The sequence below is a fragment of the Grampus griseus genome, assembly GCF_964374135.1.
Source record: "Grampus griseus genome assembly, chromosome: 8".
NCBI lineage: Eukaryota > Metazoa > Chordata > Mammalia > Artiodactyla > Delphinidae > Grampus > Grampus griseus.
This window is the reverse complement of record NC_139002.1, coordinates 105,661,733-105,684,876: the sequence shown is the minus strand read 5'-3', so window position 1 is coordinate 105,684,876 and position 23,144 is coordinate 105,661,733. Positions and strand designations below refer to the sequence as shown.

At 57.5% G+C, this 23,144-nt stretch overlaps 1 protein-coding gene across 1 annotated transcript in view; it reads right to left on the bottom strand.

Moving 5' to 3' along the window:
* Positions 1-274: 274 nt before the first annotated feature.
* The window catches only part of LRP5 (LDL receptor related protein 5), a gene marked incomplete at its 5' end in the record, with an annotated part of 108,644 nt that continues 85,774 nt past the window's right edge, over positions 275-23,144 (bottom strand). The window contains 10 exons of the mRNA XM_082659760.1: positions 275-669; positions 2,292-2,389; positions 8,403-8,542; positions 8,878-9,114; positions 10,827-10,937; positions 12,815-13,051; positions 16,553-16,678; positions 19,495-19,704; positions 20,380-20,570; positions 21,968-22,176. Of these exons, the coding sequence (XP_082515886.1) occupies positions 408-669; positions 2,292-2,389; positions 8,403-8,542; positions 8,878-9,114; positions 10,827-10,937; positions 12,815-13,051; positions 16,553-16,678; positions 19,495-19,704; positions 20,380-20,570; positions 21,968-22,176 (1,821 nt within the window). The 3' untranslated portion in view covers positions 275-407. The remainder of the gene's footprint in view (positions 670-2,291; positions 2,390-8,402; positions 8,543-8,877; positions 9,115-10,826; positions 10,938-12,814; positions 13,052-16,552; positions 16,679-19,494; positions 19,705-20,379; positions 20,571-21,967; positions 22,177-23,144) is intronic.

Sequence of the window (23,144 nt, the reverse complement as noted above, 5' to 3'; positions counted from 1 at the left end):
CGAGTCAGGCATCCACGGAGCTGACCCGCCCGCAGGCCTCTGCCCAGAGGTCTCACCCCTCCCTGTGGGAGCCTGATGGCAAGACGCCCATGCCCAGGACAAGTGCACGACTCCGACAGCTGTCCAGGGAGGGCCAGAGGTCAGCGTTCACTCCGTGGGGACACTCAGCTCCAACACACACGGCATGAAAGAATGGCAATGATGTTTTAAAAAATTAGGTTTATAAATATTTTCTCCATTGTACAAAGTTTTCCCCACCCTGCCCACCCCCCATCACTGTTCACATTTCTCATGTTTTTAAAATCCCAACTATATTTATTTTTTAAATCATAAAATATAATTTTTTCTTTGTTCATATTTAAAACTATTTACAGGGGCAGAGAGAGGCCAGGGTGGCCCGGCCGAGGTCAGGACGAGTCCGTGCAGGGGGATGGAGGGGGCGGGAAGAGGTGGAAATAGCTCCTCTCTGTGGCGGGCGATGGTGGGCAGCTGTCCTCCGCCGACAGGTACTGGCTGTGGGGTGTGGGCGGAGGCGGGTAGGGGTCTGAGTCCGAGTTCAAATCCAGGTAGTACTTGCTGGCCTTCCAGCGGCTGGCGCTGTAGTCACTGTCACACACGTCTGTGCTGCAGGGCGTCGTAGGGGGCGCCATGCCACGGATGATGTAGGGTCTGGAGGGGATACAGCAAGGGAAAGGGGACCTGGGTTCAGATTGGCCCACATGCACGTCCACCTTTGGGCACTTGGGCCCCCTGGCTGTGTGGCCTCTCTGAGCCTCAATATTGCCACCTGCAGGCTGCCAAGCCCAGGCCCTGACAAGGACTGCAGCCCGAGGCCAAGGTCACCTTTACGGGGAACGAGGCCTCCAGAGCCTACCTGGCTGACCTTGGGCAACTTAACCTCTCTGAGCTTCAGTTTCTCACTGACACAATGGGGAAGATGAAACAGTATCCATTTCAAAGGAGCTTGTGAGGATTAAAATGAGATTCTGCCTGGAACGCGCTAGTAACAGCATCTGACACCAGAAAGTGGTCAACGACCGTTCCCCCTTCTACCATTACTGTAAATACTGGAGACCAGCTGGCCTCCCATCTTGATCCCAGAGATGCCTCCCGACCGTCCCCCGTGACATCACCCTTTGGCCCGAGTCCAAGGTGGGGATCGTGGTGTGTTTAAGAGCCACAGTGGGGCTCACAGTGGGCGGGAAGGTGGGGCCAGCACCCGAGGGGCGCCTACACTGAGGAAGGTGCAGCAGCAGGATGTGCCTCGTGGACCCCTGGGAGCAAGAAGGGACGCCCACAGACAGTGGGGAGGGCAGAGGTCTTGGAGGGGGACCAAAACCAGGGCAGAAGGAGCAAAGCATGCAGTAGACTGGAGGCTGAGGGGCCTGGCCTGGCTGGTGTGGAGGTGACAGCTCTGGGGACACACGGTGACACTGAGGCACTGGGGAGCCCACGCAGGTTCTTGAACAGGGCAGTGACCCAGTAAACGGCTGGGCCTCCCCGGAATCTGCACGGCTGCCCGGCTGCCCGGCTCCCCGGCCAGGCCCCGGAGTTCCCCAAACGGCCACCAGGTGGCAGGCGGTGCCGCGCTCGGAGGGTCTTCCGCTCCGGGAGAACCAAGGGCCTCCGCCACCCCCAAGCCCTGCTCTCTACACAGGGGGCGAGCCTGGCGGGGCCGACCCTCCACCTACCCCATCAGGTAGCTCGCCCGGGGGTGGGGGTGGGGGGCCCAGCGCACCTGGTGGGCGGGCCCTGTCGGCTGAGACCACCGGGTGAAGGTCAGCAGGTTCACCTCGCCCACCCTGGCTCCGACCCGCCCCTGGCCACAGGCCAGCAAACCCGGATCCCGTTTCTCCTCAACGCTCTCCAGCTGGCCGCTCCCCACCAAGGAGGGGGTCGTGCGACCCCTAAAGGGACAGCTGGGAGTGCGGGGTCGGAGCTGAGCAGGCCCGGGGCCCAAGCAGGCCCTCGCAGTGGGAAAGGGGGAAGGATCGCCCCATCAAGGGCCAGCCGAGGTACCAAGGGCTGGCGCCCCACCGGGGTCCCAGCGCTGGATTCAGGCACGGAGCGCAGAGCCCTCCGGGGGACGGGGCCGGCTGCGGTGGAGACCCCTGGGGGCGTCACTCAAGGCCACGTGTGGCCCGGCTTACAAAACACCCCCAGGGCTGCCAACCGTGGGCTCAGGATGGTTTCTGAACTCAGCACGCCCACCGGCGCCCCGACCCCTCCGCGCTTTCTCCCGCAGGAAATGGGGACCAGGCCCGGTACCGCGGGGCGCGGGGGCTCCGTACCTGTACGGCCTGGCGGTGGCGGGAATGCTGGAAGGGTAGAACACGTCCACGTTGTACAAGGAGGGGTCCGTGGCGGGGGACGGCGGCGGGTTCAGGATCTGAGGGGAGCCAAGCAAGGTCACACGGGCCCCGGAGCCGGCGGTCCCCACCGCCCACCGGCCACCCCCAACCAGCTGCCCTCCTCCCAGGGCCCCTCCTGGTCTGGGGAGGGGAAGGGGCAGCTGTGGCCCGAGGGTGGGCACGAGCAGGGGGACAGCCCGGCCCGCTGATCAGTGGTGACCCCAGGCCCGGGAGCTCGGCTGCGCACTCAGGACCCCGACACAAGCCCCCTCTGCACCGTGCCACCAGCAGGGAAGGGTCCCTGCAGGCCCGGGCGTGTCCCCACGCCACTGAGTGCCTCCCGAGGTTCCTCAGGGGCTTTTCTGTCAACTCCCCTCTTTGGTCTTTTACTCCCCCATCTCCTCCCATGTGGTGCAAAGTCTAATCTCTATAATTCATTCCTCACTCCTAACATTCAGGGGACCCACATCCCAGCCTGAACCCTGACAAGGCACACGCACCACCACACGGGAAGGAGGGGCCACAGCCCTGCTGCCCGCCCTCCCCACCCTCTCAGCAAATGAGGAAGGGGCGCCCCATTCTCAAGGGACTATATTGGCCCCGAACTGTGATAATAAGTACACAGCTCTTCCCCATGAATGCGCCCTCAAGAGCCAGGTGGCACATGACCGGCCCCACAAGAGGGGCAGAGGGACCTGGGGGCCAGACACCCGCGGGGTCTGCACCTTCCCCAGCAACCATCGCTGCCTGCGCCCCCCGCCCCTCCTCTGAGCTGTTCCTGCCAGGGGCACAGCCAGACCTGGGAGTCTGAGTGCCCTGAGGGACTGAATTCCCCCAGGTCCCTGGGGCGATGGAAAGGGCACGGCCTTCCCTCGCCAACACCCCCCCCCTGCTTCGGCAGATGTGGGTTGGGACCTGTTTTATCACCTCCCAGCTGCTCCCTGGTGAGGGACTTCACCTCTTGAGGCCTCAGGACCCTCATTCCTAAAATGGGGCTAAGGAGACCCGCTTCCCAAGGCTGTCCTGACACTAGGTGAGTCACCTACAGGACGTGCCCAGACCCCTCCCCTACCCGTCAGGAACTGGCACGGACCCCTGTCCTTATTCTGTGGGGGAGGGCCCTCTTCAGCCCAGATAGCCAGCCTGCGGCTTCCTCGGGGTGTGACCCCAAAGCTAGGAAGGCACGCCTGGGGGAAGAGGGTGGTGTTCAGAGAGAGAGCAGAAACCAGGCAGGGAAGCCCAGCAGAAAGGGCCTCCCCCAGCGGCTCCCACACCCCAGGCCCTTGCGCTCCTATTTCCGCATCTGCCCATGAACCTGACTGGACCTGGCTTCTCTTCACTGCTGCCTCCAAGGAGAACTCTGGGATCCTGCCCAAGTCCCCTCCCCTGCTGCTGTCGGTGCTACTTCCCGCAGGGTGCTGGGGAGGTGAAGGTCAAGGAAGAAGTCTCCCCAATACTACAATGGGCATATTTCTAGCAAGTTCTGCTGGTGCAGCACCTCGGCGACTTCTCGGTCGCCTGGTGCGTGGGGGCTAGGGGCTCTTCCCCGCTCAGATCATCTGCTTTTCCTGCGTTCTAAAGAGTTCTCTTTACCTCTCACTGGCCAATTCCCTGCAATTCTAATCCCTGATAATAATTCTGTATATTTGAACTTTCTCTCTTCAAATCACCATGTGACTTCCGTCTCCTGACTGGACCTCGACTAATAAAGGCCGCTTTTTTTTTTTTTTCTTTTGGCTGCACTGCTTGGCATGTGGGATCTTAGTTCCCCATCCAGGGATTGAACCTGTGCCGCCTGCAGTGGGAGCTCCGATTCTTAACCACTGCACCACCAGGGAATTCCCTAAAGGCCGCCTGGTAGCCATCAGCACAGAAATAAAGTCGGATGCCTCCAGCCTCACTCAGTACACCTAATTACATTCCAGGAGAATCAAAGTTAAACTTGATTCCAGGAGAATCAAAATTAAATACAAACACAAGGGACTTCCCTGGTGGCGCAGTGGTTAAGAATCTGCCTGCCAATGCAGGGGACACAGGTTTGAGCCCTGGTCTGGGAAGATCCCACATGCCGCGGAGCAACTAAGCCCGTGAGCCACAACTACTGAGCCTGTGCTCTAGAACCCGCGAGCCACAACTACTGAGCCCATGTGCCACAGCGACTGAGCCCGCGTACCTAGAGCCCGTGCTCCGCAAAGAGAAGCCACCGCAATGAGAAGCCTGCGCACCGCGATGAAGAGCAGCCCCCGCCCACTGCAACTAGAGAAAGCCTGTGTGCAGCAGTGAAGACCCGACGCAGCCAAAAATTAGGGGAAAAAAAAAACAAAAAAACACGAAACCTTGAGAACATTAAGAAAGAGAGCATGGAAAGAAACATTTTTACAAGAAGGGAAAGCCTTTCTGGGTATGACCAAAAACCCCCCAAACTCCCATAAAAGATGAATAATTTCATTGTATAAATGGCAAAACGCAACATAAACCAAATCAAAAGACAGAAAGCTAGGAAAAATATTTTCAACCCTTATCCCAGGCGAACTTTCTTAATATATCTCTATATAAAGAGCCCTTACAAATAAATTTTAAAAATACCAACAACCCAATAGAAAAAGGACATAAACGCACCCATCTGAGAAAATAAAACTACAAAGGTTATTAAACATACAAAAAGATCTTTGACATCATACGTAATAAGAGAAATATAAATTTAAATTACACCACTATACCATTTTTACCCTAAAGTGGACCTGACGAGAGTGTGTTTGAGAGGGACGGTCGTGCCGGTGTGGCCCTCTGCTAGCGGGAAGATGGACTGTCCCCTTGTGAGGGACCCTTGGCAAGAAAGGTCAAGATGACCGATGCTCAGCCTTAGCTGCAGGGCATCTTCCCGCTGGCCCCTACCCAGGAGGGGAAATGAGGAAACCGCAGGAGTTCCGGGCATCACTGTTAGGGTAACGAGATTCTGGGAATGACTGGACACCCACTGGTGTGGGCCCAGCCGCACCCCAAAAAAGGGCACTCTCCAGTCACCAAGAGGGGGACAGCTCTGCCCGAGAAGCAAAACAAACTTCAGGGTGCAGGAGAGGCAGGGTAGGGGAGTGGTCAGCTTGGACAGAATGGCCCCAGGGAGGAGGGGGGCGGGTAATCACCACTCAGTTCCTTGGCCTCATCTGCCAAATAGGAGGCTGACAGCGCCCCCTTCTGGAGTCGGGGTGACAACAGCACACGAAGAGTGTATTCCTCAGAAGTGCTGGGTAAAGGCCAGCTTTCACTGATCCTTGGTAGCAAAAAGCAAGGCTCAGAGAGGAGCTGTCATTACCTTCAGATGCTATCATGCAGGTTTTAAAAAGTACATATGAAACTGCTCTGTATGAGACTAAAATGGTGGATACATGTCATTACACGTTTGTCCAAACCCACAGAATACTACACCACCAAGAGCGAACTCAAGATGTCAACCATGGACTCTGGGTGATGGTGACGTGTAGATTCATGGACTGTAACGAGTACCCCACTCTGGTGGGGGATGTTGATAAAGGGGGAGGAAGGGGGATTTGGGAAACCTCCCTACCCTCCTCCCAATTTTGCTGTGAACCTAGAATTGCTAGATAGATAGATAGATAGATAGATACATAGATACACAGATAGATAGATATAGATGGGTATAGATAGATAAAAGTTGTCTTAAAATAAAAGTACATATATAAAACTGGTGAACTGTGAATAAAGTCAAAGTGTATCATATCAATGCCCTGATTATGCTACTGTACTATTGCTATAGACTGAATGTTTGTGTCCCCACAAATTCATATGTCGAAACCTAATTCCCAACATGATGGTATTAGGAGGTGGGGCTTTGGGGATGTGATTAAGTCACGAGGGTGGAGCCCTCATAAACGGAATCAGTGCCCTTAAAGAAGCGACCCCAGAGAGCCCCCTCACCCCTTCCACCATATACAGATAAGACGGCCACTACAGGGAGTTCCCTGGTGGCCTAGTGGTTAGGATTCCAGGCTTTCACTGCCATGGCCCCGGGTTCAATCCCTGGTCAGGGGACTGAGATGCTGCAAGCCTCGCAGTGAGAAAGAAAGAAAAGAAAGAAGGAAAGAAAGAAAAGGAAGTGGGGAAGACAACTACTATGAACCAGGGACCGGGCCCAAACCTGCCAGAACCTTGAGCTTGAGTTTCCCAGCCTCCAGAACTGTGAGAAATAAATGTGTGTAGTTTAAGCTGCCCAGTCTATGGTATTTTTGTTAGAGCAGCATGAATGGGCTGAGACAACCATAGTTATGTACGATGTTACCACTGGGGAAAATTGGTGAAAGGGAGATAGGACCTCTCTGTATTATTTCTTACAACTGCATATACATCTACAATTATCTCCAAAAAAAAAAAAATTACTCTCTTTGTTGGGAAAATAAAGTTCATACTCTTGTATACTCGCTTACGTACAGACTTCCTCTGGGAGGACACACGATAAACTCACCACAGGATGTACCTCCGGGGGAGGGGTGAGCTCCTGAGCAGGGCTGGGCCCTCCTTTCACTGTGCCCTTTGAATTCTGTACCACGAACAGATATTACTGATTCAAACTAATGTAGTTAATTTTTACATAGCTGGCTCCGTGCAGGGTTTCTTTCTGGGATGATGAAATGTTCTACGTTTAACGATGGTGATGACTGCGCAACTCTGTGAATATACTAGAAACCACCGACCTGTACACTGTAAGTGCATGCGTGGATTGGAGGGTATGTGAATTATATCTCAATAAAGCCGCTGAAAAAGATTGCTGGTGGTCAGCGTCATCTCTTGCTGTCAGATAAGACCTCCCCAGCTCCCAGCAGGGGCTGCGGATGGAGAAGCCAGTTTCCCGAGCAACCTGCTGCCTGCATGGGGGGGTCCAGGGGGCTGTCCTGGGGTAAGCTCAGTCTTACACGGGTTCCTGGTGCTTTCAGCTGGTTACATGGGACATCTGAAAGCCAGGTGTCAGTAGCAGCAGGAAGGATGAGAGGTACGGTGGGGAGGAGTGTGAAGCTCCAGGCTGCTTGTTCCCTCTGCCCCGAAACACAGTCGGGCCCTGGAGCTGCCGGATTTGGTTCTGATCCTGCCCCCCACTCCTTGGTCCTGCCAGGTCAGGTGTGATAAGGAGGGGCAACACCCCGGATACGGGGGACACCCAGAAGGGCAGGAAGGCCCAGCCCTGGTGGGTGGGGCTCCCTGGCGACCCCCCAGAGAAAGCTCAGGGGGCTGTCTTCACGTCAGAAGAGCATGCCGTCACAGGAAGTCAGGTTTTGGAGAATTATAGAGCACAGAACCGTATCAAGGCAGAACCTGATATGTAACACCAAGTTCACATCCGTGCATCACGCTTGCCCCAGTTACCCTGGGGCCACGCCTTGGAAATGGGGGTCTTTTCCAGCCTCGAGGAGAGGGTCCCCCTCGGGATCCTGGTGTGGGGCTGGGATACTGGGGGCTTTGGCCCTTCACCCTCTGTAGAGTCATTTCGTTCTAGGGTGTGGTTCGGCCTAGGGCCAGCCCGTCACCCCACTCAGGCTGCCGGAAGCTCCAGGGAGCATTTCAGCCACGACAGTCACCCCAGGAGTGCCTGTCCTTAGAAAACCATCCGGCTATTTTCTGGGAACCAGCAAGGCTGTGGGTGGGAAAATAGAGTGTTTCTGGCGGGGACGCTGAGGGGAAGCTTGCGTCCATCCAGACAGGCCCTGCCGATGGGGCGGGCCCGAGGAACCAGAGGGCCACCCAGACAGGGAAACGCCCAACGGCAACCCCGGGAGGTGGGATTGTGGGTGAGACTCCCACTTTTTAGAATCTTATGTGGCTTCCAGGTTATCCACAAGGAACAGGAAGCACTCTTTTCTGAACAGAAAATGATGCTGAAGAGAAAAACTACAGGTCAGGACGGGGAGAAAGCTGAACGCACCCACCATTCTAAGTGGTGGAACAGCAAGTAATTCTCGAAATCCTGAGGTCACAGGACGGGCCTGCCCCTGGTGGGCGGGGGGCCCTGAGCTGGCCAGGCGTCCTCCTGCCCCTACTCACCGGCGGGTACAGCGTGGCCTTGGTGCTGGAGGAGCTGCTGGACGAGGCCCCGGTGACGTGGTTCCGGTCGTAAAGGGGCACCCCGGCTCGGCCCCCCATCAGGCTCACGGAGCTCATCATGGACTTGCTGCACGAAATGCCTGCGGGGAGGGGGTGGGGGAACGAGGCCAGTTAGGGGCAGGGGCGCCCCACGCGCACGGCGCACTCTCCCCAGCCCCGCTGCCCGGGAGACCCAGGTTCAGGTGCAGAAGCCCTATGAGAGATGTGTCCCCGCCCAGCCGTCCCCGGGGGACGACTCAGGACACACCCCACGAGAACATCTCAGGTCAAGTCCAAAGAGCATTCCTGAGTCCCCGGGGGACGACTCAGGACACACCCCACGAGAACATCTCAGGTCAAGTCCAAAGAGCATTCCTGATCCACTCGCCCCATATCCCGCCCTGTCTGCCTCCGCACCGCCGCCCAGGGTCCTCACCTGTGAAGGGACCGTGCTGGGAGCCGCCCGGGGCGATGAAATTGAGGGGCACGTGGGGGGTCCCACTGACGTACTCATGCGGGAAGGGCCCGTTGGCCCCGGCGTAGCGCTGACACACCACGCGCTGGCACACAAAGTAGACCCCGCCCATGATGAAGAGCGAGAGGATGATGCCGATAACCGGCCCGATGGCGCTGCTGTGGGCCGGGCCGTCGTCCGAGGGCAGCTTGGTGATTTCTGCCAGAGCACGGGCAGGAAGCGACAGCGGACGTTAACCCAAAGGGAGCGGGCCTCCTGCGGGGCAGGCGCTGTGTGCCCTGGCGGGCGGCTCCCGCCCCGGCCCAGCACCCGCCGATGGAGCCGCAGCACCTTCTCCCCCTCCTCGGCCTGACTCAGCTCTGCCACGGCCCCCGGCCCCTCAGCAGCGACTCCTCCGAAGCAGCCTCCTATTCATGCCCCTGACCCGGAGCTTCTCGGCTGGAAGCAGGCGCTGGGTCCTCCCACGTCCACGTCCCTAGTCCAGCTGAGCCCGAGCCCCAGGCGGCAGGAGGGGGCGGGGCGGGGAGACGGGACCACGCGGAGGGGCGGGGCTGACCCAAGCACCCAGGGCCGGGGGGGGCCTCCATCTGAGCCCCTCACGCCTGCCTGCCACAGAGGCCGGGAATCCTGAAGGCCCTAGGCAGGGAAAGCGTGAGAAGTGGAATGTAAAGGGCCTGGCCTCGGGGGCCCAGTCAAACCCAAAAAGCCAGGAGCCAGCTCAGGGCTGCAAAGGTTCACCCAGGGCTCCAGGGCAGGGGCACTCCTGGGGCTCGCCCCACGATCAAAGCCACCTGCGGCATGGAGGGCATGTCTGGGCTCCAGACTCAACTCTGACAAAAGGACATTCACTTTCCCATCAGGGTGGCACGTGTCTGAGAGCAAGTGACAACGTCCCCTCTGGCCAAAGCCCGAAGGAAAGGGAGGAAAGCCGCTGGTTCCGGCGACGAGGCCTGACTAGGGATAAACATCACCCCCAGCGGCTGGGGCCACGATCACATGGGAGCCTGAAGACAGACGCCGTCACACCGGACACCCGCCCAGCAGAGGCGCGGGGCTCAGACCCCTCGGGGCTCCCACTGCTACCCTCTGGCCCCCAGACCACGCTCCTGAGATGGTAGCTGAGGGGCCTGACCCGGGTTATGTGAAGGCACAAGAGCGCTCAGTGAGTCCCTTGGGGACGCCTCCTTCTTCCCCATTCACAAGACGCCTCTATCCTGCAGGCAGAGCTCTCAGCCCCCGCCCCTCTGCAGTGAACGAAGTGGCCATATCCCCAGACACACAGACACATTCCCACTTCCTGTCTGGGAATCCAGCTCCCTTCCTGTCTGAACCAGACAGCCTTTCAAGAGCCAACGCCTCCAGGAAGCCTTCTCTGACTGCCCTGGTTTCACATTCTCTAGCCCCTACATCCCTGGCCGTACAAGCTACATCACTCAAGGGGCATGCAGCGTGTGTGTGTGTGTGTGTTTGTGTGTGTGTGTGTGCGCGCGTGTGTGTGCGTGTACGTGTGTGCATGGGCACACACCACTCCTCCTCAGCCAGACAGCAGGCTGCCAGGGAATGGACTCACCCACTACTCTGTCAGGGTGATCTTGTTGACAGATGCTGCTGAGTGAGGGCTCTGGGCAGAAGCATGCCGCCTTACACTCAGGTCTGGCCTGGCACATCTATGCCTTCTCTGTGCCTCTGTCCCAGCTGAAATGCCCCTTGGCTCACAGTTTCCCCCTCCCCCTCCTCACAGCCGCCTCCACCTCCAGGAAGGCTTCCCTGACTCCCTACCGAGGCCAAATACTCCTGACCTCCCAGCCTCCTCAGTCCCTGCCACGTCCTCCCTCTAGACCCGACGGTCCTGGGACAGAACCCCAGCATAGGGCGACCCTCCAACCCCGCCCTCGGGGAAGCCAGCTCACCACACATGAGCTCGTCGGAGCCATCGACGCAGTCAGGAAAGGAATCGCACTGCTGCTTGATAAGGACGCACTGGCCGCTGGCGCACCGGAACTGGTTGGGCAGGCAGACGGCTGCAAGGAGGGGCCTTGCGTTCAGAGAGGCTGCAGGGCATGATGCAGCCAGGAGCACTAAGCAGATGACCTCCACCGGGGCTCCCTGCCCCGCCCCCCCAGACCCAACAACAGAGGTCTGGGCTCCAAATACAGAGCAGACAAACGGACCCTTTCTAGGACCAGGTCGGGGCGTGGTCACAGCAAAGCCAGTCTTCACCCACCCCTCGAGGACCCCAGTTCCGAGGCCCACGCAATGCTGGGGGCGGTCTGGCAGGGAAGAGACCTCAACGACCCAGGGAGGTATTCATTCATCAGGTTCCTACCATGGGTCAGGCCCGCAAAGCACCGGGACTACCACGGCCCCTGTGCCCAGGCCCTCCCAGGTTACCAGGAAGGGGACAGCCGCTGGCTCCACAAGGAACTGGGCTCCTAGAGTGGGAGGGGCAGGGGACAGGGGATGCACCAGCAGAGCTCTGAGGGTCAGGAAGGGGGAGCACAGCGCAACCGGAAAGGCAGAGGCGGGCCACGCAAGGAGGACGAGGAAGGCTGGGTGCTGACTGCTGCCTCCCTGCTGACCTGGAAAGGGCTATGGCCCCATGAGGAAGGCATCACCCGCCCCCAGTACTTGCCGTCTAAGCTCCCCACCCGCCCTGCCCCAGGCGCCCACTCTGGAAACCAGAGACAAGGAACCCTGTCCTTGCAATAAGTGGGCAGGTCTGCTGGTAACCTAGCAGGAGAGGAGGCTTCTGAAACAGAGGGCAGAGCCCAGAGCCTCCACTAGGGCCTGCTGTCCTCCTGATGCTTCCTTTCTCCAGGAGAAACAGTCACAGCGGGAGGAGGGAGGGGACGGTCCCTAATCAGGGCTCCTGCCACCTGCTGAGATCTTGGACACAAGACTGTGCTGGGGCCAAGGATGTAAGGCAGGGCTCAGCAAACTTTTCTGTATAGAGCCAGATAGGTCTCTTTTGTAACTACTCAACTCTGCTGTTTCCGCGCAAGACCAGTCAGAGACAATATGTAAATGAATGAGCCTGACTGTGTCCCAGTAAAACTGCATTTACCAAAATAGGTGGTGATCTGGATTTGGCCCTCAGGCCGCAGCGTGCTCATCCCTGGTCTACAGTCTCCATCGAATTCAAAGGGGCTGTGAGCTGGAAAGACTTAACAACTGCGGCTTTACAGAAACATCTGGGGAAATGACCCCCAGGCCTTCACCTTCCACAGAATGGCTGCTCACCACGAATGGGGACAGTGGACAGATAATATCTGAGTTATCCAAGAAGAGGACCGGTGGCTGTGGGGTGGCAGCTAGAACGACCCATTAACAGCTCCGTGGCAGTCATGGGGCCGTGGTGCTGACGGTGTGTGGCAGGAACCAACGGAGCAGGTCATTTTATGTAAGAAAACCTCAGAGGGAGCACAGAGATTTGTTTCACTGTCACGGTCTAAAAGGAAGATACTGCCAGCCAGCGTGGACCCAGGTTGACTAAGCAAATCTCTTTGTAACTCCTGGTTCAAGGGGATACTAGAAACCACCCAGATGTAAGTGTTATCCCACAGACGGCTTGGTGGAGGACAGCACTGCCTTTTGGGATGGGGCTTAACCAGGGTGTAAACCATGCAAACCCAGCTGACTACTGGACTTAACTTGGGTCTCTGTAAAATTCCTGACTGAAGGAGGGAAGGCAAGATAGGCCCTCAGTCTGCCTTCAAGCCAAAGTGCTTGGCGAGGCAGAGCGCAACAGCTCTCAGTGGGCCTGCAACTAACCTTCTCCCCTCCCAAGCTGAGGGGCCACGGCAGTTTCGCTCCAGGCCAAGGCTTTATGCGTGACCTGATGGAGCCCAAGCTCCAGGAGGGCGGAGAGCGCGAGCCTAGGGAAGGGGCGGGGCCTCACCGTCGCAGTCCGCCTCGTCCGAGCGGTCCTGGCAGTCAGCCTCGCCGTCACAGCGCAGCCGCAGGTCCACGCACTGGCCCCGCGCACACGGGAACTGGGCGGCCGAGCACACCGGGCAGCCCTCCTCGTCGCTCTGGTCATCACACTCCGGGAAGCCGTCGCAGCGCCAGGCCCCAGGAATGCAGTCGATCTCCCCAGTGGCGCACGCAAACTGGTCCGGGGAGCACGTAGGAGGCTCTGGGGAGGAGAGAAAGACCATCACAGGCCGCCCAGCAGGGCAAAAACTGGGCGAAACACCTCTGGGTTTCAAAGCGGGGAACACGCCCAATACACAAGTGCTGTACCCGGTCTCCACTGCCCTGCGTCTTGTCTGCGTCCCACCTCCAGCCCCCAGTGTGTGATGAAGCTGTCCGTGTGCACGGCCTGGCTACAGGGGAGTGTCCACTGCACCCCCGCCGGAAACAGGAGGGTCAGAAAGTGGGTGGTCAGCACCCACACCTGTTACACATTTGGGGCAGCGGAGCCAGAACTCTGTGGGTGGCCAGCGAGCCCACAGGTATGGCGGGGGGGGGGGGCACCGGTGGAAGACCCGGGCACCTTGTTGAAGAGTGGGCTGAGGAAAGGCAGGTGGTGAGGATTCCACAGTGGGGAGCAGAGTGGATGAGGATGGGGTTCGAAGGCTCCCTGGTGGAGGGAGTCGTGGAGCTGGGAGGGTGAAGGACAGGAGATCTGGGGCCACCTCATACCAGGTGGCCATGGCAAGTCACTTCCCCCTCGGGGTCAACTTCCCCAGTGCAGGCTAAGAATGGGCCAGACGCGCAGTAGCACTCAATGAGTGGCACTGTCCTGGAGGCCGAGACGCAGGTGGGCACGGATGCCAGGGCACTGGCAGAGAGACACAGGAGGAGCCCCTTGGTCCCAGGCTGCCCCCATTTCCCAGGGGGCCCGTCATCGTCTCTCCACTCCTCGGTCTGGAAAATCACAGGAAACTGAGCCCCAGAAACTGGTCCAAACTTCGTTTTAACGTTTAGCAACAGTCCTCAATACCCTTGAAATCTGATTAAGGAAAAAGGTGTCGGGAGTTCCCTGGCGGTCCAGTGGTTAGCAGTCGGCACTGTCACTGCCATGCCCTGGGTTCAATCCCTGGTCAGGGAACTAAGGTACACAAGCCATGCAGCACGGTCAAAAAAACAACAAAGCTTTCAGTTTCACAAAAGTACTGATTTCAAGATGTACTAAGCCTTTCAACATTGGGAACCCACATGCCTCCCCCATAACTGCGGGGTCCACACTGGGCTGAATAGGGATGTGAGATGGGGGAGGAGATGTGAGCAAAAATGAACACAAGGCCGCTGTTCCCACTGGGCTTGGCCACAGAGGACAGCCGGGGACAAAGGAGCCAACGACGGATGTGTGCACACTGAGCCACCAACAGAGAACACAGGGATGCTGGCCACGGAAAGGTGCATGTGGACAGTGGCCGAGGCCCCGCTCCTGGACTCCAGCCCCCCACAGCCCAGCAGGAAGAAGAGGGTCCACGTGGGGCAGGCTCCAGAGGCCAGAGAGTGAGGACGGGACAGGATGGGGGTTGCACAGACCTGGGGTTGAGCCCAGGCTCCCCCAGCAGCTGTGCGACCCGAGGACCCCCCAACCTCCCAGAGCCTCCGTCCCCTCGTCCCTAAAACAGAAGCAGCCACCCTCCATCACAGGCTCCTCGCGGGAGTAACGAGGACAGCGGAGAAAGCACGCGCACGGGCACGTGTGAGCGAGTGTGTGCACACGCGCGGCGCCTGGTTTGGTAATGTGAGCGTGCGCAGCACTGGCAGTGGCGCTGCTCTGCCGGTGCACGAGGCACGAGGGTCCATGGCACCTCCTGGGAATCTCAGTCAGCCCTTATCCTCCTGTAAGCCCCCAGAGCAGAGGCCAGGGACACAGTAAATACAGGCCTCTTAGGCCGTGAGGAAGGGCCTGGCATCCTCAAGTCTGAGGGCCGAAGCCCGGGGGCGGGTGACAGAGGGATGCGTCCTCCCCTGGGGAGGCCCAGGGCTGGGGTCCCAGGGAGAGCTGAGCACTCTGTGCAGCTCTCTCCCCGGCCCCGTCTCCTCCAGGGCAGCCTGGACGTCTGTGGGACCTGCACAACCACTTGGGCCCTGGGGCCGGAACTCAGAAACAAGCCACCAGGAAGCTCAGGAGGGTCAAGGTGGCCCCCACCACGGGACAGTCATGAAACATCCCCTCTGTTCTTGGCCAAGCTCTCTGGGGTTCACAGTGTGAGGTGGGGCAGGAGAAAGCTCCAGAAGGACAGGCCCATGGTCCTGCTTCCCGAGATGTGCTGAGCATATGCCGTGTGTGGGACACAGCGTGGAGGTCGTGGGGGTGAGGATGAGAAGAAAAGGGACAGGGTAAAGACCGGCCCCCAGGAGCTCAGAGGAGGAGGGAAGAAGAGAGGAACACAGAAACAGCACATCCAAGGTCACCTGGGGGACCTGCAGGAAGAGGAGAGGAAGTCCTGGGGATTGGGTTTCATCATGGTGACAATGACAATTATTCCTTTTTATCACTACTGCCATTCTCACAACTAATAGCAGCTGGCAGTCCTGTGTGCCATGTGTCAGGGACCATGTAAAGTACTCTGTTACTTAATAACAACCCCATCAAGTAAGTGCTCTCAATTTCTCTATTTCACAGAGAAGGAAGTGGAGGCTCAGAGAGGTGAGTGACCAGCCCAGGGTCACTCAGCTGGGAAGTGGCAAAGCTGGGATTTGAACCCAGGTCTGTCTGACACTGCAGCTTACATTCTTGGCCACTCCCTGTGCAACCTTAGGGAAGAAGACAATCAAGGGTAGAAGGCGGAGAAAAGACAGTACTAAAAAATTAGACAAACCCACTATTGGAGACCTCAACACCTCCATCAGTAACTGACAGCACAAACAGTCAGGAAGGATACAGACAACCTGAACAGCACTATCCATCAGCTGGATCTAACCAACATTTACTGAACACTCCACCCAGCAACATCAGATGACACATCTTCTCAGGCTCACATGGAATATTCACCAAGGTAGACCACACGCTGGGGCATAAAACATACCTGAATGAAGTTAAAAGGACAGAAATCATACAAAGCGTATGCCGTGTGTGAGACATAGCGTGGAGGTCATGGGGGTGAGCATGGGAAGAAAAGGGACAGGGTAAACACCGGCCCCCAGGAGCTCAGAGGAGGAGGGGGAGTATGCGCACATACTCGCTCACACACGCGTGTGCACATGCTTTCTCCGCTGTCTTTGTTACTCCCATGAGGAGCCTGTGATGGAGGATGGCTGCTTCTGTTTTAGGGATGAGGAAATGGAAATTAATTCCACAAAAATTTAATGGAACTAAACTAGAAATCAATAACAGAAAGATAGCTGGAAAATTCCCAACCATCTGGAAGTTACACAACACACTTCAAAATAACACAAGGGCCAAGAATTATTGAGAATAATTTTAAAATATTTTAACTAACTGAAAATGAAAATGCAATTTATCAAAATTTGTGGGATGCAGCAAAACCAGTGCTTAGAGGGAAATTCATAGCCCTGAAATGCATATATTAGAAAAGAGGACAAAGAGACAGTCTGCTCAGGATACTGGATGCCACAGGGACTATGTATTAAAAGACTGTCAGGTAGCAACCTGGCAGGCAGAGAATCGGGTCCTGCTCAACGTCCCAACAGAAAGTGCTGAGGTCACACCTACCACCACAAGTCAACAGGTTCTGCAGGAGCACGAGGTGGACTGGGCATGAGCACCGTGGCGTCCCATCACCCTTGGCAATGCAGATGTGGGAACAGCCGCCATTGTCCCGGGCACAAGGGTGGGCTGCTGTGGAGAGAAAAGAGGGAGGGGGTCGGGTTCTACCTCCTACCTCAGGACTGTGGCCTGGAGGACGGAGGGGATGCATGCCGGGCAGGAACTCACAAGAACTGGCACTCCAGTAGGAGTGTGGGGGATCCTCACACTTAATTCTTAGGGCAGCCTATGGAGTCTGTTTCTGTTGACACTGCATTCTGCAGATGAGGAAACGGAGGCCAAAAGCACTTATAGAACTTTCCTTACATCATACCCCAGCCTGTCTGCACCAGCTCCCACTGTGCCCATGACCATCATGCTACACTGCCCACCTGTGTGTCTGTCTCTCATGGTGTAGTGGGCTGAGTGGTGGCCCCCCAAAAGATATGTCCACTTCCTAATGCCTGGAATCTGTGAATGTGACCTTATTCGGGAAAAGGGTCTTTGCAAATGACGTAATCACGTTAAGGATCTTGAGATGGGGTCTAATTCTGAATGGTCTGTGTGGTCCCTAAATGCACTGACAAATGTCCTTATAAGAGACGACATAAGAGGTGAAGGCAGGGGAGGTGGTCATGTGATGACAGAGGCAGAGACTGCAATGATGCAGCCACAAGGAACACCGGCAACCACAGGAAGTGGGAGGGGCACAGAACCATCCCCTCCTCTGCCTCCCCACCCCCACCTCCAGCCTCCAGAGGGAGCACAGCCTTGCAGACACCTTGATTTTGGATTTCTCCAGAACTGTGAGAGGATACATTTCTGTTGCTTTAAGTCACCCAATTTGTGGTGACTTGTTATAGCAGCTGCAGGAAACTAATACACATGGAAGTTACAATAATAAGGGTGTTGAACCCTGGGGAACTTGAACATTTCAATTCAATTAACTTCATTCGTGTGCCCAACACCTTGACAATGGTTAGGAGCTGGGAGGGTGGCTAAGCTCCCTCGGGTGAGAGGAAATGGAGCAAAGCACTCTGCTCCTCAGCCGGACCCCCAAAGGCAAATCACAGCTTCTCCTCCTCAACCTTGAGGATTAGGTGTTTTCAAAATGACAGACTCATGGTTCAGAGCAGGGTCAGCAAACTTTTGCCATAAAGAATCAGAAAGCGAATAATTTTGGTTTCATGGGCTTAGGCCACCTATCTAGGTGACCATGACTCCTTGTCGGCCAGCCGCAAAGCAAAGGCAGCCAGGATGACACAGACCTACGGGCTGCAGAGTGCCACCCCTGGTTTAGAGGTTAGTTGTGCATCTTGTGGGGAGGCAGGATGGATGGCCCACGTCCCAAATCAACACGGCAGAGCTCACCCAAGGACTTCCCGCCCTCATCCAAAACGAGGAGCCTCTCCCTGTCACCCTAGACCCCACACATTAGCACTCGTTAGCACCCGGTCTCCAACCTCAAATCTGCTCACTGAACGTCTCCTGGCCCTTCCAGCCGCTCGGTTCCAAGGAGCTGCCGGTCAATGAGCCTGGCTTTCTGCCGACACCAGCAGGCAGTGGGTCTCGACATTTGTGGGCTCAGCATTCACCATTCTGACCATCTGCCAGCAACAACCAGGAACCGGGACCTGGCTGAGGATGGTGTAAGGGGCCAGGTGAACGCAGGCTTTCCAACCCAGAGGCGTGGGGGTGCCTCGGTTATCCGGAAGCTAGTTCCTAGTGACTTCGCTTATCCAGGATCCAGCCGATTACCCACAAGGACAGAACCCACTGCCCAGCAGTCAACACAGAAGTGACTGATTCAGAGGTCATGCTCCTCATCCTGAGCAGGGAGCCCAACAGAAAAAAAATCCCAGTGCCTAAACTGTGGGCTCTGGCCTCAAATCCAAGCCCCATCAGGTTTATTGGCTAGGTGACAGGGGGAGGTGGTACCCTTTCTGAGCCCCACTTTCCTCAGCTGTAAAGTAGAATTATTGTGAAATAACACATATAATGTAATAATATGCTGAGCACGGGACCTGGGGTGCAGAACAGTCAACACATGGTGTGGCCGAGGCAGGAGGCCAATAGTAATGGGCTGGGGTGAGGCTGGTGGGGCTCCAGGGCCTTGAAGGCGGCCAGACCGTGGGCATCACAGGACAAGGACAGTGATGGCTCTGCTCACCCAGCTGGCAGCCCAGGTGTATTTACTGAATGAAGAGAGAAAAGCGAAAAGACACAGGGAGAGGTAGACACTTCACACACACACACACACACACACACACACACACACACACACACACACACACACACACACACACGCACCCCTCCATATCCACATACAGCCATATACGGAGGTGGGAAGAGGAACCAGAGGTCCCAGTTACCGACGTCGTCCCTCTCCCAGGCCCCTGGGCACAGCCAGACTGTGGCAGGCAGAATCCTAAAATGCCCCCTAAATGTCCTACCCTACTCCCCAGCTGGGGAGGATGTGAGGAGCTATTATGCCTGTGGTTTTGCTACCTTACTCAGCAGAAGGGATTTACAGATATAATTAAGGTTACTAATCAGTTGATTTGGAGTCAATCTAAAGGGAGACTCGTCTAAAACTGGGCCAAATCTAATCGCAAGCCCTTGGAAAGCGGAGTGGGTTCCAGCTGGTAGAAAAGGAAGTCAGAGAGGTTCGGTCTGTCACTGATGGGGAGAGGGCCTGAGGGTGGCCTCCAGGAGCCAAGAGTAGACTTGGCCGACAGAAAGAAAGGAAAGAGGATCTCAGTCCTACAACTCTCACATTGGCCTGTCCTCCTGCCTTATTCCAAGGGGGCCAGTTCAGGGGCCGCTGTGCTCTGTGAAGAGGCCCAGCCTCCCCTCGGCGGTGTCTGCACACACCGCTGCCTGCTGCCCGCTGCCCACCCGCCACGTACAGAACTCCTCTAGGCTGACGTCCTCCACGGCGTGGATGCCGGTCAGGTGGGCGACACGGCCCTGGACTCGTGTCCGCGCATCCCCCGTGGTCTTGTCCACGCGCTCAATCATCTGCTGCTGGCGGTCGATCCAGTAGAGGTGCCTGCCCAGCACAGTCAGGCCCACAGGCTGCACGATGTTGGCATCCTCCAGGGTCAGGCGGTTGGCCCCTGCAAGAGGGAGGCGCTCCCCCTGAGTGGCGGCTGACCCCTAGAGCTCGGCCCACGCTTGCCGCGGGAGAAGGGTGGGCTGCCGGGAGCCTGGGGGACGCCGGGCTCTGGCCAGGGCTGGGGGCTGGGGCACGTTCCCTGGAATCAGGCAGATCTGAGGCCACCTCTCGGACAGCCCTGCTTCTACCTGGGCTGCCCTTCGGCCAGGGCCGTGGCCCCAGTCGCTGGCCCCCGGCAAGCACGGTGCCTCCCCTGCCCCCAGCCCACCCCAACTTCCGGAAGAAAAGCCCCTTTAAACACTGATTCTCACTCCTCTCTGGCCCAGGGACCTCCCGGACTAAGGCGGCCACGGCAGAGGAGCTGAGAGCATGGGCACTGGGGGCAGAGCGGTCGGACTCCTCTTCCACCCGACGCTGGGGGCCCTGCACAGCTGGCTCACCCTCTCTGAGCCTCGTCGGCCCCTGCCACCTGGGGATCACTTGGGACCCACATCCTGGAACGGGGCGGGGGCACTATACATGGTAAAGCCCCAACCCAGTGCCTGCTCGCAGTAGGTCCCCCACAAACGTGGTGACTGCTATGCCATGACTGATGACCAGGACAGCGGGCGTCCTGGTGGGTCAGACGTGGTGGCCGCCGAGGGACCGATCCTCGGGGAGGCTCCAGGGAGCGCACCTGACAGGTCGCAGCTTTCAATGCGCTTCAGGTCGGCGTCCACCCAGAAGAGCTTGCCCAGCGTGTTGTCCACCACGAGGGCCACGGGGCGGATGAGGCCCGTGGTGAAGAGGACCTCGCGCTCCGTGCCGTCCAGGGCCGCGCGCTCTATCTTGGCTGCTCGGTCCTGCATGTTAGTGAAGTACAGGTACCTGCGAGAGAACAGCAGGTAAAGGACGGGCACTGCGTCCGCTACGTCCTCAGCCAAGCACCAGAGAGACCGGCCCCAGACCCTGCGGGCACCCAGCGGGGCTTCGGAAAGTGACCAGTCATACGACCCCAGCCTCTAGGGGCTGGATGCGGAGCTGAAAGGTCAGGCCCTGGAGGAGCTGGAAAATGTCCCCCAAGACCTCATGTCTACCTGGAACCTCGGAATATGACCTTACTTGGAAACAAGGTCTTTGCAGATGTAACTAAGTATCAAGATGAGGCCGCCCCGGTTAGGGTGGGCCCGCAACCAGTGAGAGTGGCCTCAAGAGAGAGAAGAGGCCACACGGACACAGAGAGAAGCCCACGTGAAGACGGAGGCAGAGTGGAGGGACGCGGCCACAAGCCAAGGAGCATGCGGGGCCCCCAAAGCTGAGAGGCAGGAAGCAACCTCCCCTAGAGACTCCAGTGGGAGCACGGCCCTGCCACCCTTGACTTTGGCCCCTGGAACAGCGAGGGAATAGACCTCTGTGTTTCAAGCCCCCAGTCTGTGGTCACTTGCGGCAGCCCCTGGGACTAGTACACGCCCCCTCCTTTGATTCCTAAAGAACCGTCTTCAGTAACTGAGCCCCCGGGGGCTGCAGGGCTGTCCTCACAAGGAAACTGAATCCCTGGGAGGTCACGTCACCTGCCTGAGGTCACATAGGCAGTAGGTGACAGAGTCGGGATTTGAACTCAGGTCTGCCTGGCGGTCCCCGGGCACAAGCTTCAGCACACAGTGCCTCGATGAGTCTGATTCCCGCCCTGAACGGCAGCCCTGCGGGTACCTGAGGTGGTCACCATCCTCCTGCCTTCCACCCCCAAATCCTCCCCGATTGGCTTTATTTCCCAATCTCATGTCATGTGGTTTCGGCCCCCTCACCCTCCCGCCCTGGTCCTTCCCTTTGGGACCCTCCACATGTGTCAACGTGTCTCAGGTGCTCTCCCACCTACCAGAGAACCTGAGGGCCCATCAGGGAGCTTCAGGGAAGGAAGAAGCTCCCAGTCAGGTAGTGACCTCCCCTAGGCAAGTGAGTAACCCACCACTGCGTGGGACACTATGGAAGGGATGGTTGAATAGGGTTCAAGTTGGATGGGATGGTATGAAACCTATGAATCACATCCTGCCTGTGCCTCTCAGCAAAGCCCTCTCCCCTGCACAGGCTTTCAGTCCAGGCCATCCCTGGGCGTCTCTGCCTCCCTGCCATGCCTGGGAATGAGCTGGTGTCTCCCTGCCCCACTCCGGCTGCAGATGGGAGTGTCGGGGGTGGAAGATCCCTCCCGGCCCGAGAGGCCGGCATTCACGGCAGGGGCCCCTGGCACAGCCCAGCGGGTGCAGCACCCCACCCGCGCGGCCCCGCACCCTCGCTCGGCGTTGACGACGATGGCCCTCGGCTTGTCGCGGTCCCCGCGGAGCACCACGCCCATGGCTTCCCCGTTCAGCCGGTGGACGTTGATCGTGTCGGTGGCCTCGCACGTCCAAAACAGGGTCCGGCTGTAGACGTCCACGCTGAGGTCGTGCGGCTGCCTGTCGGGGTTCTGGCTTTGGCTCGGAGAGGTCAAAACGAAGGGCTGTAGGGTGGTAAGAAACGAGCACCGGCTGAAGTCACGGTGGGGAGGGCGGAGGCCTGTGCCCGCGTGCAGAGCAAATGTCAAAAGCCCAACCGTGTCTGGGAATCTCTCCTTTCAAACCAGCTCTTGCCCACACATCCGCTTGAGAGTGAAGCTGATCCCCCCAACAGCCTCCAGGAAAGCTCTAGCCCGTGGGCTCCGAAGCTGGGCCCCGTCACCAGTGACGGCACTGGACCCGGCTGCCTGGTCGTCACCCCACCCGGGCTGGCCAGCCTGCGCCCGCACGTACAGAGGGACCGCCCAGCAGCTGAGCGGTCAGCCCGGGATCACAGGCCCCTGGCTCAAGACATCTTCTCACTTCTTGTTTCCTTAGACTCAGACTTTTGGATTAAGGCCCTCAAATCTTTTTTTATCTTTTTTCCTTCCCTTGGATTTTTTTTTAACATCTTTATTGGAGTATAATTGCTTTATAATGGTGTGTTAGTTTCTGCTGTATAACAAAGTGAGTCAGCTATACATATACACGTATCCCCACGTCCCCTCTCTCTTGCATCTCCCTCCCACCCTCCCTATCCCACCCCTCTAGGTGGTCACAAAGCACCGAGCTGATCTCCCTGTGCTATGTGGCTGCTTCCCACTAGCTATCTATTTTACGTTTGGTAGTGTATAAATGTCAGTGCCACTCTCTCACTTCGTCCCAGCTTACCCTCCCCCCTCCCCGTGTCCTCAAGTCCATTCTCTACATCTGCATCTTTGTTCCTGTCCTGCCCCTAGGTTCTTCATAACCATTTCCTTTTTTTTTTAGATTCCATATATATGTGTTAGCATACAGTATTTGTTTTTCTCTTTCTGACTTCCTTCACTCTGTATGACAGTCTCTAGGTCCATCCACCTCACTACAAATAACTCAGTTTCGTTTCTTTTTATGGCCGAGTAATATTCCATTGTATATATGTGCCCCATCTTCT